This window comes from Eptesicus fuscus, chromosome 1, assembly GCF_027574615.1.
Source record: "Eptesicus fuscus isolate TK198812 chromosome 1, DD_ASM_mEF_20220401, whole genome shotgun sequence".
Classification (NCBI taxonomy): Eukaryota; Metazoa; Chordata; class Mammalia; order Chiroptera; family Vespertilionidae; genus Eptesicus; species Eptesicus fuscus.
The window spans coordinates 129,129,244-129,149,500 of NC_072473.1; the positions used below are offsets into that span (position 1 = coordinate 129,129,244).

At 42.7% G+C, this 20,257-nt stretch overlaps 1 protein-coding gene across 1 annotated transcript in view; it reads left to right on the forward strand.

Annotated features, from left to right (window-relative positions):
• SHROOM4 (shroom family member 4) overlaps nucleotides 1–20,257 on the forward strand; it is a 201,829-nt gene that overhangs the window by 154,292 nt on the left and 27,280 nt on the right. Inside the window, exons 3-5 of the mRNA XM_054718521.1 lie at nucleotides 1,101–1,235; nucleotides 3,511–5,986; nucleotides 12,364–12,425. Coding sequence (XP_054574496.1) covers nucleotides 1,101–1,235; nucleotides 3,511–5,986; nucleotides 12,364–12,425 — 2,673 coding nt within the window. The remainder of the gene's footprint in view (nucleotides 1–1,100; nucleotides 1,236–3,510; nucleotides 5,987–12,363; nucleotides 12,426–20,257) is intronic.

Consider the following 20,257-nt stretch of genomic DNA (forward strand, 5'->3'; position numbering starts at 1 on the left):
CCTTCCTTCCTTCCTTCCTTCTTTCCCTCCCTCCCTCCCTCCCTTCCTCTCGCCCTCTCCTTATCCTCCCCCTCCCATCCTTTGTCCCTTTCTCATTCTCTCTCTCATCAATCTTTTCTTTATCTTCTGGCATTACCCATGCCCCATGTGTGCTCTTCTCCATATTATTCTTATCCACATCCAAATATGGAATTTATTCATATGAAATATATCAGAGGACAGGGATTGGTCCTGTTTAAGCCAATGAGTTCAGGAGTTATTGCTTCAGCTTCCAGCACCAGACAGACCCTATGGTTGCATCCAGAGCCTTGGCCTCAGACCTGTTTCTCTTATTCACCCCTAACCTGGTGAGCGGAAGTCTCCTCTGTCAGCCTAGCATGCATCTTTCACCACATTGTTCTATTTTGCCTGGCAGGAGTTGGGGCTCCTTTGCACCACTTTTCTACATACTCAGGTGTCTCACCGCTTATCCTTCACTCTCTCAAGGCCTTTAACCACTCTTTATTTGAATAACTCTGTCTTGTTTACTAATCTATAACTCTCAAAGGCAAAGACTATATTTGATTCGTGTCTGTGTCACCAGAGCTATAAATAGATGGTATACAGTAAACATACAACAAATTCTTATCAAATGAATAAGCAAAGGTTGGTGAATTTGAAGCCCAGTGTTGCTCAAACTTCTCAATCACTGGCTGATTCCTTTCTTAGAGAAAAATGGGAAGATTGGCCAATTGATTTTTTTTTTCCGTCAAAGACAATTTAGGGTAGAGTCACTGTTCATTGGTCAGCAACACTCATTTATTCCACAAATATTTACTGAGCATCTACTATGTGTTTGGCATTGCTGTACATGCTTGGGATACACCTATGAACACAATAGCTGTGTGAAGTTAATATTTTGTTTCTCCAGGGATCACCCTTTGGGATGAAAGAGATTTGAGTACTAGGAGCTGAAGAGGGCCATCAATATTCCTATGCCAACTCCTTGCAAGATGTTGTACTTCATTTTAGGAGAAAAAAAGGGTGGGGACGGAAGCTGCTTGGGAAGTGATTTCAGCTCTGGTTCTCTAAGCTTACTTCCTGTCCCTTTCTTGCTGTAGGAGAAACGCCCCTGTCAGTAGGCCGCACTCATGGCATGTGGCCAAGCTGCTGGAGGGATGCCCTGAAGCGGCTACCACCATGCATGTCCCTTCTGAAGCCTTCAGTTTGTCCTGGCATTCCGGCTGCAACACAAGGTGAGTTTGGAACTCTCCTCTGAAGGTGGTCTGGAGGGTAGGTAATGTGATCACTTCTTCTCCTCTGATCTAGTACCTTTTGGATGTTATAGAGCCCAGAGTGCTATAATGGAAAATGCAATGGGATTCCAATCTGCATTCTAGTCCTAGTCTGATGATAATTCTGTAGCTTTGGGTCACTCCCATTCTTGGAAAATGTTTCCTTGAAATACTTAACTTACTTGGCTTTTTCCCTGCTTTTCATATGTTTCACCGGCTGCTCCCCTGCCATCTCTTTCCATGGTTCCTCCTCACCTCCTCTAAATGTAGGAGGGCCCAAGGGCTCAGTTCTGCTCCTCTTCCCTGTCTACAGTGACTCACTACAACCTCATCCAGTGTTCATCAGCTCTGTCACTGAGCCAAAAACCTTCAGAATGTGATCTCCCTGAATAATAGTGAGTATCTCTCAATGCAGAGAGTGTGGTATAGTCTGTTGTTGAAACAACTTCCCATAAGAGGTATACAACTATTTCAGCAAGCTCAGAGCCAGTAAAGCTGCTGGCCTTAGCTGCCTTTTCCCTCACACAACAATATCATCCAAGAAGGGATTTCTGTTGAAGAGGTTCAGGGAAGCTCAAGGTTGAGTTGGCTCCCACTCAGTGACTTTACTTGGCATTGGAAGCCATAGGCTTAGTGCAGAGCCAGAGGTAATTTTGATCTAGAAGAATACACAGAAACACATTTTGATCTTGATTCCTGTTGGAGAGGGGGTGTGGTTGTTTTGAGCAGGAAGGGTGGTGGGGTGGGTAGCAGGTCCCCTTGCCAACAAGGAATTGAAAGGTTCTAGCCCAGAGGTCAAGTGAACAGAGTGGCTAAGGGGCAGTGCAGGGAGCAAGAATTATGGGAGGCTGATCTGAGAGTCTCATGAGCTCCTGCCACTACTCAGCTCTGGCTTTTTGAACTGTGGCCTTTCTGAGAGCAACCTGCAACCTCTGTGGTTCTAGTCATAGGAGTTACTGGCATGACTTGGCTCAATTTGGCTTTGTGTGTGGGAAATCATACTTAAATATTAAGACTGTGTCTGACCCTAGTCCCTTACTTGGTCTCCCCAGTTTGCCTTTACCATGGAGAATGAGGGCAGCATCATGGTCAAGGGCCACTATACTATCAATATTAGTAGTAAAGAGAATGCTGATAACAACAGCCATGGAAACAGCAATCAAGAGAGCAGCAGATAACATATATTGAACTTTTGCTAGGTGCCCAGCTGTGACAAAAGCTTTACATTTACTATCTAATTTTACTCACAAAGCAACCTACCAATGCAGATATTACTATAGTCCCATTCAACAGATGGTATAACAGAAGAGCTAAGACAATGGATTTACAGAGGCCTGGGTTCCAATTCTAGCTCTGCTTCTTTAGTAGCTTTGTGAGGCTGTCAGTTTACTTGACCTCTTGAAGCTTTAGTTTTCTTAATTATAAAGTGCAGATAATTTCTTGCCTTAAGTTTGAAATGTGACACTCTAAAGTGCCTGGTACATCATAGGTCCTTGGTAAATGGTCAGGATTATTATTATCAAGAAAAAAAAACAGAGATGCCTCAATTCCAGCCCTGTCTGAGCCACATGCTAGAACTGAGTTACCTTGTGAAATATAACCTCCTAAAAATCTCTTCCTTGGCAGAGCTTGCTTTATACCAGTGGTTCTCAAAGGTGTGGTCCCTGGACCAACAGCACTAGTATCACCTGGCAACTTGTTAAAACCAAAAATTCTCAGTATTTACCCAGACCTAAAACTTTGGGGATGAGGCCCTGTGTTTTGACAATCCCTCCTTGTGATTCTGATGCATGCTCAAATTTGAGAGCCACTGATTTTCAAAATGGGCTGTCTGAAATTGAATCAGACCTTTAAGGCCCCTCTCTAATGTTAATAATCTGTGATTGTATCTCCTGGCAGAGAGCCCCACGCTGACACCCTGGAAACAGTGACAGGTCAGAAGCAATTCTAGATTCACTGACATCAAGCAGAACATAACCTCCAATGGAGACCTCACACTTTTAGTCTTTGGGATCTTGCCCCATCCTTCTACCATATGCTGTCTTCTCTCCCATTTTACCATATCACTGTGGTACCCCAGTGTCCATATCTTTCCCTTACTTCCTTTCTTGCTGTATCTCACTTTCATTGGTGGCACAGGTGCCTTTTGGGTTGTCTTGCCTTCTCCCATGGCAGGGCTGGCCACAGTGGGAAAGGGATTTGGCAATTTGGCTAACTAATGCCCTGTGTCTTACAGTGACGTGTGTGTGCAGTGGTGTCCACTCTCCCGGCACTGCAGCACTGAGAAAAGCAGCTCCATTGGCAGCATGGAGAGCCTGGAGCAACCAGGCCAAGCCACCTATGAGGGTCACCTCTTGCCCATTGACCAGAACATGTACCCTAACCAGCGTGACTCAGCCTACAGCTCCTTCTCGGCCAGCTCAAATGCCTCTGACTGTGCCCTTTCCCTTAGGCCAGAGGAGCCAGCCTCTACAGACTGCATCATGCAAGGCCCAGGGTTAACTAAGACCCCTAATGGCAGACCTAATGTGGCGGAGACCTCAGGAGGTAGCCGGCGCACCAGTGGGGGCCAGCTGACTTCCAGCTCCCAGATGTCATCCCGCCCACAGGAGGTCCACCACTCAGGGCCTGCCAAGGCTGCCAAGGGCCCACCACAACCTCCAGTGAGACGAGACAATCTTCAGACCTCCAGAGCCCAACTCCTCAATGGAGAGCAGCGCAGGGCTTCTGAGCCTATGGGCTCTTTGCAACAGAAGGAGAAACCAAGCTTAGACACTGAGCTATGCCCAAGGAACCCTCACAGAGTCTGCTGCCTCAGTGGGCAAGACCAAGTGACCAATGAGGGCCATCAGAACTGTGAGCTCAGCCAACCTCCTGAATCCAATCAACAGGGCTCTGAGCACTTACTTATGGAAGCCTCGAGCAAAGCTGCTGGATTCCAAAAATCATATGATTCCAGCCCACACAGCAAGGCTTCAGCAGAGATAGCTAAGACTTCTTCTTTTGGCAGCCCTTCACGCCTCACAGGACCCACAGGCCATCGCCATAGTGCCCCTGAACAGCTGCTGGCATCCCACTTGCAGCATGTGCACCTTGATACTAGGAGTAGCCAGGGGATGGAGCTCCCAACTGGACAGGATGGGCATGAGTGGACTCTGTCCCCATTGCATAACAGCCACACAGGGAAGAAAAGTCCATGTCCCCCTATAGGAGGAACCCAGGACCAGCCCAGCAAAGAGAGAAAGACCAGGCCAGTGGATGATAGGTCTATGGGCTCAGGACACCAGAGGCCAAGCAGCTCCCCTCATGAAGAAGCTGATGGACATCCTCCAGAAAGACGTTTTCAGGACCCAAACAGAGTAAGCAGAGCAGGCAATGAATTGCCCAACCAGCAGCCCTCTGCCTCTGGATCTCTTGTTCAACAAACCAGGGACTGTTCTTCAACCACTAAAGTAGCTGGCACCACAGAGGCAACTGAAGAAGGGGACAACAAGCCCAAGGAGTGTAGCCGGGTGGGTGGTAGGCGAAATGGAGGGACCCGGGGACGCTCAATCCAAAACCGACGGAAGAGTGAGCGTTTTGCTACCAACCTGCGGAATGAAATTCAGAGGAGGAAGGCCCAGCTCCATAAAAGCAAGAGTCCCTTATCACAGCTGTGTGACACTAAGGAGCAAGTGGAAGAGGCCGAGGAGCCCCTGGAAAGTCCTCTACTTCCTGCCTCTAATTCACCTTTGTTACCTTCATATGAAAAACCACCTAGCCCCAGAGATAAGCTCTTTAACAAGAACATGATGCTTAGGGCTAGGTCTTCAGAGTGCCTAAGCCATGCCCCTGAGAGCCATGAATCTAGGATAGGCTTGGAGGGCCGAATGAGCCCTAGCCAGAGGCCTGGCCAGTCCTCCTTGGGTCTGAACACCTGGTGGAAAGCATCTGATTCATCCTCTTCAGACTCTGAGAAAACAAGTGTTCACCGCGGAGTCTGTGGAGGTCATTGGAGATGGTCTCCAGAGCACAACCTGCAGCCGCATGTGGCACTAGCCACAGAAAGCTCTTCCAGCCCAGGAGATAACAAGGAATTGAAGGCTTCTACTGCCCAAGCTGGGGAGGAAGCTATCCTCTTGCCCTTTGCAGACAGAAGAAAGTTTTTTGAAGAGAATAGCAAATCCCTCTCTACATCTCATTTGCCAGGTTTAACCACTCATAGTAATAAAACTTTTACCCAGAGACCAAAACCTATAGACCAAAATTTCCAGCCAAAGAGCTCCAGCTATAGGGAATTGAGGCGCCATCCCATGGACCAATCATATCATTCCACAGACCAACCATATCATGCCACAGACCAATCATATCATTTCATGTCATCCCTTCAGTCAGAAACTCCTACTTACTCGGAATGTTTTGTAAGCAAAGGTCTAGAACAATCCATGTGTTGTAAGCCACTGCACTGTGGTGATTTTGATTACCACAGGACCTGCTCTTACTCCTGCAGTGTCCAGGGAGCTGTAGTACATGACCCTTGCATTTATTGTTCTGGGGAAATCTGCCCTGCTTTGCGAAAGAGAAATATGATGCCAAACTGCTACAACTGTCGGTGCCACCACCACCAATGCATTCGGTGTTCAGCTTGCTATCATAATCCCCAGCACAGTACCCTGGAGGACAGCAGCTTGGCACCTGGCAACGCTTGGAAACCCAGGAAGCCAACAGTGCAGGTGAGGACTTGCTACTTGCATGGGTGAGCTTCACTATTCTCTTTCTAAGGAGAAAGCAAGGTGAATCATTTGAAAACAATTATAATTTCTTAAAACAATATAGTCTTGGCTCCACCATATGGTAGTTTACTAACCTTGGGCATGACACGCAGCTATCAAAATTGCAATTACCTCATCTTTAGAGTTAGAATAAAATCACTTTTGCTTCATGAAATGGACCAAACTGGGATTTATACTCTGGCCGTATAATTGGTATCTGAGTGACCTTAAGCAAGTCATTCAACCACCAAAATTGGCAGTTATGTGATTTTTAAAGGGACAAATAAATTTTTATCTCATAAAATGCCAAGTACTAAATGAAGTCTTATTACCTCATCACTAAAGTGGAGGAAAATAATGGCTGTCTCATAAATCAGTTGTGAGGATCAAATGAGATCGTGTATATAGAGTGTCTGAGCAGTATTTGATACAAAACAGCATGTATTCCATTTCCTGCTTTAGAACTATTTGGAGCTCCAAAATTTGCAAATGGTCCCCCAGGCTTTGCTTTAAGGAATCTGATCTGTCTGGTTTTCTAAAGGACAAATACTTCTCCCTCTTCTCCAATTTCTTTCTCTGTCTGAGACCCAGGTTTACACTGGCTGTTGCTATACCTGGTTATGACCTATCGCCCTAACATAAGCTACCGCCATCTCCCAAGGTATTTCTGGGAGGACCCCCTACGTCTTTACCAGCTCACTGCCAGATTACTTCTCCGTGGCTTTCTTAGTGCCACCTTTGGCTGATGCATTCAAACCAGAAGTGAGTTCCTGTGTTGAACTGTTGTTGCATAGGCAAATGCTTCTGAATGACTTGGTGTATGAAATTGCTCAATACATATTATTTGAATAAAGGAACCTTAGATGTGAAAGAAGCCTTACACAGAAGAATATATACTCTGCTATTCCTTTTATATAAAGTACTAAAACAGCTATTCTATGGAAAATAATTCAAAACAGTGGTTTCCTATGGGAGGTGGCACGGAGATTGACTGGGAAAGGGCATGAGGGAATTTTGTTGGGTGATGATAATGTTCTATATCTTGATAAGAGTTTGAGTTACACAGGTGTATGCATTCATAAGAACTCAAAAAATGTACACTTAATATTTGTGCACTTCACTAGAAGTAAATTTTGCCTTAAAATATTATAAACAAATATGGAACTTTATTTAATGATATGAATGCTGAAGTTTTTGAAGTCTATTGGTTCTCTAACTTACTTTAAAGTTTCCAGCATACAAATGTTGCACATATTTTGTTATATTTATCCCTAAGATTTTATGTTTTTGATGCTATTGTAAATAGTATTGTTTTCTTAATGTCAAGTTAAAAGTCTTAGTTACTATTATATAGAAATACAATTCAATCATGTGTATTGGCCTTGTATCCTATAAACTTTTAAAACTCACTTAGTGATTCTGGTAGCTTTCTGGTAGATTTTTAAACATTTTTCTACTTGGTAATATCATCTGCAAGTGGAAATAATTTTAAATATGTCCACTGTGTATGTTTTTTCTAGGGGAGAGGGAGAACTTATTGCACAGCCTAGGACCTCCAATACAAGGTTTAATAGAAGTGGTGAGAGTAGATATCGCTGCTTTGTTTCCAGTCTTTCAGTATTGTGATGTTAGCTGTCGAGTTTTTTTAAATATGTTTTTACTGATTTTTAGATAGAGAGGAAGGGAGAGGGATAGAGAAATAGAAACATCCATGAGACATGAACATTATTGATGGGCTGTGTCCTGCACGCCCCCTACTGGGGATCGAGCCTGCAACCTGGTCATGCACCCTGACCAGGATTCAAAACCTGACCTCCTGGTTCCTGGGTCAATGCTCAACCACTGAGGCACACCTGCTGGGCTAGCTGTAGGTTTTTGTAGATGTCCTTTATCAGGTTGAGGAAGTTCCCTTTTATTCCTAGTTTAATGAGAGCTTTTATCAGGAATCTACTGATATGGTGAATTACATTAATTGATTTTTGAAACAAGAACTAGCCTAGCATTACCCACTTGGTCAGGACATATTATTCGCTTTGTTACTAGATTTGATTTTCTCATAGTTTAAGGATTTTTAATTAAAAATGTTAATGTTGACATTATTGCAGAAGCTCCCCGCACCCCTCCTTTGCCCACCTCCACCCTCTCCTATCTCCCCCTTCCTTGGCCTTCAGCAAATGTTTGTCTGTGTCCATGGGGTATGCATATTTGTTCTTTAGCTATTTCATTCACCTTCTTTATTCAGTCATCTCCACATCCCTCTCCCCTTGGGCATAGGCCAGTCTGTTCCATGTATTCAGGCTTCTGATTCCATTTTGTTCATCTGTTTATTTTGTTCATTAGAGTCCATGTATTAGTGAGATTATATGATATTTGTCTCTCTCTGACTGGCTTATTTCACTTAGCATAATACTCTCCAGGTACCTCCATGCTGTTGCAAATGGTAAGACTTCCTTCTTTTTTACAGCTGCATAGTATTCCATTGTGTAAATGTACCACAGCTTTTTTATCCACTCATCTGCTGGTGGGCGCTTGGGCTGTTTCCAGATTTTGACTATTGTAAATAATGCTGCTACACAAGGATGCATATATTCTTTCTGATTGGTGTTTTGGGATGCTTCGGATATATTCCCAGAAGTGGGATCACTGATTTTTGTGTCTATGTTTATCAAAGATTATAGTCTGTAGTAATCTTATAATGTCACTAGAGGCCTGGTGCATGAAATTCGTGCGCTTGGGCGGGTCCCTCAGCCCAGCCTTTGCCCTCTCGCCATCCAGGAGCCCTCGGGGGATGTCCAAATGACGACGTAGGCCCGCTTCCCATGCGGAGCAGGCCTATGCTGGCAGTTGGACATCCTTAGAGCTGCTGCGGAGGCAGGAGAGGCTCCTGCCACTGCCGCTGAGCTTGCCAGGCATGAGCCTGGCTTCTGGCTGAGTGGCGCTCCCCCTGTGGGAGCACACTGACCACCAGGGGGCAGCTCCTGCATTGAGCATCTGCCCCCTGGTGGTCAGTGCACATCATAGTAACCACTCATTCCATTGTTCAGTCAATTTGCATATTAGTCTTTTATTATATAGGATTGTCTGGTTTTTATACCAGGTGCTGGCCTTACCAAATGAGCTAGGAGGCATGCCCTCCTCTTCCATGTTCAGGAAGAGTTTGTACAGAATTGGTATTATTTCTTCCTTAAATGTTAGATAAAATTCATTATCAAAGCCTTCTGGGTCTGGAGTTTTCTTTGTGGAAAGGTTTTTAAACTACAAATTCAATGTCTTTAATAGGGTCATTAGGTTGTCTATTTCTTTTTATATGAGTTTTGGTAGCTTGTCTTTCAAGGAATTTGTCTATTTCATTTAAGCTTTTAATTTTATGGGGATAAAGTTGTTTGTAAGAATTTGAAATACATAAAGAATTTAAGATAGGATGGTGGATGGATAGAGGAGTGAGTAGTGAAATATGTGATAAGGCAAATATGGTAAAATATTAATTGTAGAATCTAGGTGGTGGATATATGTGTTAATTGTAAACTTGTTCAACTCTTTGTATGCTTGAAAATATCTATAATAAAATATTGAAAAAAATGAGAGAAAATATAAAATAACGGTTTAGGGGCACTGATGCTGGAATCAGACTGCCAAGGTTCAAATTTCTAAGTTTTCCCACTTTAAAAATGGGGGTACTAATGGTACCTACTTCAAAAGTTGGTTTTGAGGATTAAATGATGTAGCTTGTGTATGGCACTTAGAACAGTAACTGCCAGATAGATAAGTGTGAGTTATTATCTTTTAAAATAAGGGAGAGATTGGCTTAGCTTGAGAAACTGTTTGCTGAAAGAAGAACCTACAAATAGACAATAGAGAAAGGGGACTGAAGTTGGAGGGAGGCAGAAGATCATAGCTACAGAAGTGTCAGTCCAGGGCCAATAACTCTGTAAAGGAAGGAGGTAAAATTTGCAGGTTGCATCTATTGGCAGCAGCAATGCAGGCCTCCTTTTGCACTCTGAGGGAGGGACACATTGAGTCCCTAATGCCTGTTAGACTAGCTAAACAGGTCTGCTTAGACACTAGCCTTTCAGACATGTATGTAGCCATATAAGAGCCACTTCATGCTCATTCTTACCCCAGCCACCTGAACACACCCTTCCCCCAAACATGAGTAAAGTTATAGCATGGATTAGGATACCCCAGCTCACATGACTAAGGTAGTTGTGATGGTGGCTGTGTGAAGTAGGGATGATGCCTTCCTTATGGCCCCTGGAAGATGTTCAAGAGGTAATTGGCTCCTGTTTTGTGCTATTAAGGGAACTAAAATCAGTACACACATCCCTCATACTTCATGCCAGTTAGTTTTCCATATATTATCAGGTTATTTCATTTAACAATTGTATGAGATAAGTTATAATAGTATCCCGTTTTACAGCTGAGGAAACTGAGGCTCAGAGGAATCACACATCTAGCAAGTGGCAAAGGCAGGATCTGAACAATTATAACTAACATTTGAGTGTCTACTGTGCACCAGGCATGGCTCTAGGCACTTTACATGTGTCAACTCATGCAGTCCTCAAAGTAATCAAGAAATAGGCAATGTTATTATCACAATCACACTGTTAAATAGCTGGGGAAAATGAGATTTTAAAAAGTTATATATTTTGCCTGAGGTCACATAGCTAGTAAAGGGCAAGTGTGGGACTTGAATAGTTTTGCTTCAGGGCCAAACTCCTAATTGACTTTTACACTGTTTCTCCACAGGCTGATTGCAAAGCCCAGGCTCTCTCCAGTATGGCAGGACACCTTCTAGTAGTATATCTTCCACTGGGGCAGCAATCCCCATCTGCACCAAGCCATGGGGTGACTAGCTCTTTGGTTCAAAGGATGCGGGCAATTTATAGCAACCTAAGTGGCTCAGGAAAAAAAGTAAATCTATGAGGGAGGTTGGGAGTTGGGACAGGACTTTGTTTGGTTTGGCCACTGCTATTTACTGAGCACTTCCCATAGGGCCAGACAGGGCATGGACAGGAAATCCTGGCTCCCACTGTGGCTGAGCAAGTAACATGTCTTTGAGTGCAGGGACATCTCACAAGGGCATCAAGGCAGAGTCTGAAATCTAACAAGTGGTTAGAGCTGCTCTACCATGACACATCCAGGTGGGGACTGCTCTGGTCCTGTAAAAGCTGAGTAACCTCATCCTTTCCATGACACTTAACATCCAGAGTTTCCTATGTGCTGAGCAATGTGCTAGGCATTATCTATGCAGATCCCACTACTGGGAACCGAGCAAAGCTAGATATAGCATAGTCCTTATTTGCCAGAGGGGAATCTGAGGTTTGGGGAGGTGACATAGTTCCTCTCAAATAGCACAGCTATTAAATATCTTCGCCAGTATGACTGACACCAGATGTCTTAGTCCCAAAAGGGAGTAATTTTTGTTTAACTGGGGCAAAGGTAATAAAACTTTGAATGGGACCAATAGTAGCATTAGAGAAAGAGGGAATTTGGAACATCACTGAGGTTTAGGAATACCTATGCATTCATTGGGCTAAGCTCTGGGTTGCTAGATAGAAGGTACTGAAAGCAAAACCAGGGAGAATGTCAAAGGCAAATTTGTATTAGGTTTGGAGCTAGACTAGGAAGGTAGGGACATTTTTACAAATGGCACATGTGGAGAGGGGACAGAGTTGTTTTGGCAAAGCCCTTCAGGAAAAAAATGCACAGGGTGAAGAATGTACTCCTGTAAAGTGGGGAACATGGCACCCAGCACTCAGGCTCCCCTGAGGTAAGCCCACCTCATCCCCTGCCAGCGGACCTGGGAGGAGGAAGGGCCCTTGCAGTGTGCTGGAATGCATGATCTTCCTCTGCCTCACTCTGGGAAAGGGTTGCAGCAGCAAGAGCTAATTTAGGCCTCAAAGCTCCCTCAAGGGCCAGGGATTCTGAGAAGATGCTTTCTATGTTGGTAGAGTAAAAGGGAGAGAGCAGGTTCACCAGGCAGAACAAACAAAAATGCCTTCTTTACAAGAGCCAGAGCAAACAGCAAACATGCTAAACTGGTTTTTAACGTGGTTTGGGAGGGGAGTGGAGAAAGAGAGGGAAACACTGTGTTTCTAGACTACACTGTCAAGATCCCTAAGCGCTCTCTTGGTCTCTGCATGCCCCCAGCAGCTCAGCAGGCCTCCTGATAGAAAGGCAGCCCTCCAGGTGGGTATTTCTCTAACTGCATGGGAGAGTAGAAGAAACCATCTGGGGGACCTGGCCAGGGACAAGTTTCTGAACTCTTCGCATTTTTGAGGCCATCTAGATACCTGACTGCTCAGAGCTCTCTGACTTATCAGAATTTTGCTTTGCAGGAATTTCCTGGGGACAAATGGAAACCAGTAACAGGAAACAGGAAGACCAGCCAGTCAGGGAGGTAAGTGGCTGCTCAGGGTGTTGGGGTGAGTTGCTACCTCTGAGGTTTCTATAGAAATGGTAAGGTCTTCTGTTTGCTCAGTTTTCTTTGAGGAACCTGGTTTGGAGTTTACATAGATGTCATCCAGCCTGGCCCCAGACAGCTGGGCTACAGACCAGACTGATTGCTAAGACGTTTTGTAATACACAGTGGTCAGGCAGGATTGTGGAACGTTGTGCCCATCATCTTAAGGACTTGAGGCAGGCCTTCCCAGGCACAAGAACATATGGGACCAGACCATGCTGAAATACATGAGAAGGCATAAATTATGCCTACCTCTCCAGTGGTCACTAGGCAGTTGGAGGGAGCAGAGAGGAGGTAAGGATGTCTTGCTACTTCTGTGCCTTTGTCTCAGAGTTGTTGGAGGTACTTGTGTCTTGAGTTCTGCCACCTTTATTTTTATAGGGCTTGTTGAGAACTTAAGGTCTGCCCATTAAAAGTCCAAGGGCAGCCCCGCCAGAATGGCTCAGTGGTTGAGTGTCTACCTATGAACCAGGAGATAACGGTTCAATTCCCGGTCAGAGCACATGCCCTGGTTGCAGGCTCGATCCCCAGTGTGGGGTGTGCAGGAGGCAGCTGATCAATGATTCTATCTCATCATTGATGTTTCTATCTCTCTCTCCTCCCTTCCTCTCAGAAATAAAGAAAAAAATATATTTTTAAAAGTCCAAGGGCAGATCATGCTAACAATAGATTAAAATTCCTGAAAGAAGGAGAATTTTTACAAATGGCATATATGGCTTGGGCTAGAGGAAAAAGAGTTGTTTGGGCAAATCCCTTAAGGGGAAAAATGCCCAGAATGGAGAGTGTGCTCCTGTACTGTGGGGGTATGGTACCCAGCACTCATGTTCCCCAGAGATGAGCCCACCAGTCATAGGTGAACATAAGGAGTGACAGTTACCTTCTCGGTGTTGCTCTACATCAGCCTGGCTGGACTCTCTCTTTTGTGAAATTCCTTGATATACTCTTTCAGTCAGTTCTTCTCCAGGCCTAATTGTACAAGAAGCTCCTAAATTATAGTGATTCTTTAACTCAAACTGTAGGAATGAATGTGGCATAGGGAAGAAGGCTGTCAGCCTTGTCTCTGAAGGGGCTCTTAGGGAGGGGACACTAAAGGAGAGGACTAGAATCTGGGTCTGTTGACCACTGGGGTTTTTTCTTGGGGGTCTACATTATCCCCTGTTTTTTGTTGTTGTAGTCAGGAATAATTTTGGCTTTCTTTTGGTTCTAAAGTCTGGGTAAACTATCAGTTTTCTGGTTGGAAAAAAGAAGGAACCCAACATTTATTGATTATCTACTAATTATTAATCACTGGGCTGGATGTTTTTACACCCATGATCTCATTAATTCTCCACAACAGCTCATTTTTTACTATAGATGAGGTCCAGAGAGGTTATATAACATAGCTGAGGTCATGCACCTAGTATAAGTGATAGAAACAGGATTCAGACCCAAGTTTGGCCCCAAAGTTCATGCATTTTCCATCATAACTGCTTCAATTGAGATCCCTAAAGAACTCTTCAAACTGATCACTCAGCATCATGCCTCTGCAGTCTGACCTGGATGGGGATACTTTGGGATTCTATGACTGGTCCTGATTCCTCACTGTGAACTGGGTTGTACCATGTCCTTTGAGAATTTGTTTCAGTCTAGTGGATCTGCAGAGTTTCCCATATTAGGCTGAAAAACCAAGAGAGGAGACCAGGCCTTGGTCATAGATTTACTCTATGACTAGCACCGAGAAGTTGCTGAGTGGCGTTGTCATTTGCTTGCCAAATGAAGAAACAGAGCCTTCACCACTGAACGGGTAAAATGACAGAAAAATAATAATTTTAACTAAAATTTCTAATGTTAACTAAAAGTTCTCTATTTGGGCACCATTCAAAAAATTTATTTATCACTATAACCTTAAGGGGTAGGTACTATTAATCTCCCCATTTGCCTGAGAGAAGAAACTGAAGCCCACACAGATAAATTCATTTGCCTAAAGTTCCACAAATAGTAAGCTGACTAGATCCAGGCAGTCTTACTTCAGAGACACTCCACAGTAAGTCTTCACTTAATGTCACCAATTGGTTTTTGGAAACTGCAAATTTAAGTGAAACGATGCAATGAAACCAATTTTACCATAGGCTAATTGATATAAACGAGAATTAAATACCTATGGCATTTTTTGGTCACAAATCATCACCAAATTTCTAAATGAAGACCCAAAACACTTCTAATATTCACCATTGAAATAAATGTGAGCTATACATACATTTAAAAATATTAATAAAAAGTCACTTCTTTTCCAACTCACCTATTGCAGTTCAGGGTTACAGGTGGCCAGAGTTGATCTTGGCAGCTCAGGGAACAAGGTGGGAGCCCACACTGGACAGGACACCTCACTCACATAGACTCACACTCAGATGGGGACCACTCACACAGATAGGGCCACTCACACACATAGACTCACACTCAGATGGGGACAATGTAGACATGCTAATTCACCTCACATATCCATCTTTGGGATGTGGGAGGAAACTGGAGTCTCCGGAGAAAACCTACACAGATATAGGAAGAATATGTGAACTCCATACAGATAGTGGCCCTGGCTGGGAATCATTTTTTTTTCTAATCAACTTTATAACTTCATAACAAGATGCCATTGAACAAAGTGATCAAGAACCTGCAGGACCAAACCAGACAGAGTCGGACCTGCATTACCACCATTTGTCCACCATCCATAACTGAAATGTCAGTGCTGACATGTACACATAAGGAACTGTTGGACATTGAAATTGGGTCTCAAAAGAACTATTGGCCCAGAAAGAAACTCACTACACACTGATTCATTTGCCTGTCACCATAACCATTATTGCTTGTCTCATTTTCGGTTCTTATAAGTGTATTTCTAGTAGCACATGATCTCACTCACCTAGGGGAAATAATGAACAACATAGACTGATGAACAAGAACAGACCCAGAAACAACGAGGCATGGATCAGACTGTCGGGCCTCGGGGGGAGGGTAGGGGAGGGTGGGGGTAAAGGGGGAGATCAACCAAGGGACTTGTGTGCATGCATATGAGCCTAACCGGTGGTTAAGGACAACAGGGGGGTGGGGGCATGTGTGGGGAGGGGTGTGGGATGGGAATGGGGGGACGAGGACAAATATGTGATACCTTAATCAATAAAGAAATTAAAAAATATATATAAAAAAATAAAAAAACAGTTGACAGACAAGTGTAAACCAAAAAAAAAGAACCTGCTGTACTAGCCTATGGTGCTTCTCCAAAAATGGTTCTCTTACCAATCAGCCAATGAAGTAAGAACTTTATTTAAAACGTAGTGTAGGTGCTGCCTTCTTCTACACAAGCAGGGAAATATTAAAGAGCAGCAAGAAGCATAAAGCCTGCCCACCCACAGCTTGAGCAAGAAAGACTAACCCACACAGAGTTAAGTAGCAGTAATAATTAAGTACCATTTGCAAAACAACCCACATACCACAAGCTAAGATACACATATTATGTTATGTTTTATTTTCCCCAAAACTCTGTCAGGTAGGTAATTATTTTAGCTAGGGTGATGGTTCTCGAACTTGAGTATGCATTAGAAACACCTGAAAGGCCTGTTAAACTAGAGATAGGCAAATCTCACCTCCAGCGAGTGTGATTCAGTAGGTGTGCAGTGGGGCTCAAAATGTGCATTTCTAACAAGCTCCCCAGGTGATGCTGATGCAGCTGGTCCTGGGATCACACTTTGAGAATATCGACTCAGAAAAAAATCTGAGGTTCAGACATACTGGTACTGAGTAATTTACTGAATGTCTCACAGGTACTAAAGGGACAAGCTAAGTGTTGCTTACTCAGGCGAGTTGCTATAAGATGAAATGTCAGAGACACGTTTAAACAAGATAAGGTCATATATGTAATACCTTAATCAATAAAGAAATTTAAAAAAAGAAACACCTGGGACACTGTAAGGGGACAACACATGATAAATATTATTGTGTCTTGAGTTTATTGGACAATAAGAACACTGAAGGTTGGGACCTACAGGAGGAAAGGATCAGAAGAGAGACTAAGCAGGCTGTGTGGGAGGAATAAGCCCTGTTGGTTAAGGGTTCTGTTCTTGGAGTCAGTTGGCCTGGGTTCAAATTCAGTGTCTTCCATTCTCTAGCTGTGTTAAGGTGGCTTAGGAAGTGTCTCTCTCTCTCTCTCTCTCTCTCTCTCTCTCTCTCTCTCTCTCTCTCTCTCCTCTACCCTCCCTCCCTGCTTCATCAGTTTCCTTATTTCTAATATGGGTTAAAAGTACCTACCTCATGTGATTATTGTGAGGATTAATACATGAGTTAATATATGTAAAGCATTTAGAACACAACTTGGCACCATAAACCCCAATTAAATGTTGGATGTGATAATGAGGTGTAGGAAGAGGAAAGGGAAGAAGAGCAGCAGCAGTAAAAGTACAGAAAAAAGGGCAAATAGCCAAGTATCAGGCAAGGATAGATAGGCCTTAAAAACTAGATAGGATCACAAACAATTGAAGGTTACAGATCAAGTAAGTGACATGGTAAATGTAGCTAGCACTTTAGAAAACTTGGCAGCATTTACAGTCTAGATGGGTTGAAGAGACCAATTATGGGCAGTGATCCAGGCATGAAAGAGTGTGGCCCTGGATTGGGAAGGAGGGGTGATGTAGAAGGGATAGATAAATATGTGTGATATTTAGGAGAAAATGTTGGTTTATTGTGAAAAACAATGTTATAGAAAATTAAAACCGGAAGAAAAAGTAGCTTTAGTGCTACCACCTTAACACCCTAATTGCTTTCATTTTTATGCCAGCTTTTATTTATAGATATAGAGATTTTTTTTGGCTTGATTAAATAACTCTGTAGATGTGATTTTGTGTGTCCTGCTTTGTTTTTCCCCACTAAGCAAACAATTTTTCATTTTGCTGTACAGGCTTCTTCAAATGTTATAAATTTTAATGGCTGCATAATATTTCACTAGATTAATGTGCTCTAATTTCCTTAATCATTCTCAAATTGTTGGATAATTAGATTTTTTCCAATTTCTTGCTATTATAAAGTAATGCTGCAGAAAAATTTCTGTAGCTATAACCTTTTTCTCATTTTGAATTATTTCATTAAATACAATTATCTAGAGTTGGGATTACTAGTTGAAGGAATATGAACATTCTAATTGTTTTTGATAGATTTCACCAGACTGCTTTGCTAGGAGGTGGTTTACACTGCTGTTAGCAATTTACAAGTATACTAGTTGCCCAAGATCTTGCCATCATGGAAAATTTTCTTTTATAAGATATATTTTTATTGATTTCAGAGAGGAAAGGAGAGGAAGAGAGAGATAGAAACATCAGTGATGAGAGAGAATAATTGATCGGCTGTCTCCTATATTCCCCACACTGAGGATTGAGCCTGCTACCCAGTCAGATGCCCTGACCGGAATCGAAATGGGATCTCCAGATTCATAGGTCGACACTCAAGCACTGAGCCATGCCAGCTTGATGGAAATTTTTCTTTTTCTAATGCAATAGGTGTAAATGATACCTATTATAATTTTAATTTGCTTACTTTGATTACTTTAGTTTGAAAATTTTTCATGTGTTTATTTGATATTTGTATTTCATCTCATGTGTTCTGTTCAGATTATTTGCTCACAAATATGTGACACCTTTTCAGAGAAAAGTAGAGCAAACTTGGTGATTGGAATTTGGGAAAGAAAGGAGATAAGTAAAAAATAACTCCAAAGCCTGATGACTTGGAGAAAGTTATTAACATAGCTGGGGCAGGTGAGAAGGGGAGCTGGTTTGGTGGAGATGATAAGTTTGAATTGGCATATGTTGAATTTGAAGTTAGAGATGGAGACAAATGGATTCTTTGAAGGATGCTTGTGGATCACCCAGCAGAGGGTAGTATGAGAAAGAAGAACCAGCAAACAATACTGAATGGGCAAGCAGCTGGAGTGGTAGAAGAAGAAGTATGCCAGAGCACCATCACCGAGGATAAGGAGAGCACTGCTACTGGCTTTGACAGTTTGGAACCACAAGTGACCTTCAAATTAGCAAACTTAGGAAATAGATGACATGATAATCTGTAAGGGAGATGCATGGAGGAGAAGTGCACACAGCTTTATGTATCATAAATTCATCTGTTTTAAGTGTATGCTTCAATAAGTTTTAGTAAATTTACAATGTGGTGCAGTCATCACCACAATCCAATTTAAAAAGATCCCTTGTGCCGATTTCCAGTTATTCCTCATTCCCACCTTCAATTTCAAGCAATCACTAATCTATTTTCTGTCTCTATGGATTTATACTGGACATTTCATGTAAATGGAATCATACAATATGTGGGCTTTTGGGTCTGGCTTCTTTCAGTTATCATGCTTTAGCAGTTCATCATGTTGTAGCATGTATCAGTATTTCCTTCCTTCTTGCCGAGTAATATTCTACTGAATGGATATACCACATTTTATTTATCTATTCATCCATTAGTAGACATTTGGGTTCTTTCTACTTTTTAGCTGTTGTGAATAATGCTGCTATAACCATTGATATACAAATTTCTGTGTGGACATATGTTTTCAGTTCTCTTGGGAATATACTTAGGAGTGGAATTTCTGAACCATATGGCAATTCTGTTGACTTTTTGAGGAACTGCCTCACTGTTTTCCAATGCAGCCATACCATTTTACATTTCCTCCAGCAATGTAGAAGTGTTTCTGTTTCTTTTCATTAATTTTAATACATTGATTGTGTGTTAGTGTTACTGTGCGACTTGAAAAATACTTTAAAAGAAGAATGTTTCAAAAAACACTTAAACATTAAAAATCTATATATATAAAAGGCTAAGATGCAAAGTGTCCCCTCAGGAGTTCAACTGGGAGACCAGGTATTTGATCTCTTGCTATGACGTGCACTGACCACCAGGGGGCAGTGCAGAGTGAAGGAAAGCCCTGGCCAGCAGCTGGAAGGCCCTGATCGGCCCTAAACACTAGCCAGGCCTAGGGACCCTACCTGTGCACAAATTTCATGCACCAGGCCTCTAGTGTCTTTATAAAGGAGTTAGCTAGGGGTAGGTAGGAGTAAATTGGATGATAGATGAGGGGGCAATAGGCTTTAAGGTAGTGGTTCTTAAAATGTGGCCCTAAGACCAGCAACCTAAGTATCACCTAAAAACTGGTTAGAAATGCAAATTTTCACGCCTCTTTCTAATCAGAAACTGGGATATTGCCCTGTGATCTGTGTTTTAACAAGCCTTCCAGGCAATTGGGATTTGAAAAGCTAACTATGAGAACCATTGGTTTAAATGAAGGTTTGGTCAGGATTTGGGAAACTGGTTTTAGTTTAAGAATAGAAAGGAGAGGTCAGTGGAAAGGGAAGGAGTATTGATACTGAAGATGGAGGAGGCAGATTCACAGTTTATAAACTGAGGGAAGATGAGTAAGGCCTAGGAAAGTTCAAGGGCAGAGATAACATTTAAGAGGTGAAATCCTGATGGAGTTTCTACTCCTTCACACAACATATACACATTTTAACATTTCTTATGTCATTTCTGTCACAACAGGAAGGATGAGTGTAGGTGGGAAAATTAAATGTATATTCTTAAGCCACCCTCTTTTCCTGGAAGCCTACAACAAATTTTAATTCCATGTAGTTACATTCATGGTTGTCTCCCTCCACTGTTATTTATTTTGTGTGCAGAGAATTCAAACGCATTTTAAAATTAGCAGGAGGGAAAAAATTAGTGAGTAGATCTGCTGGGAGAAATAGCCACATACGTGT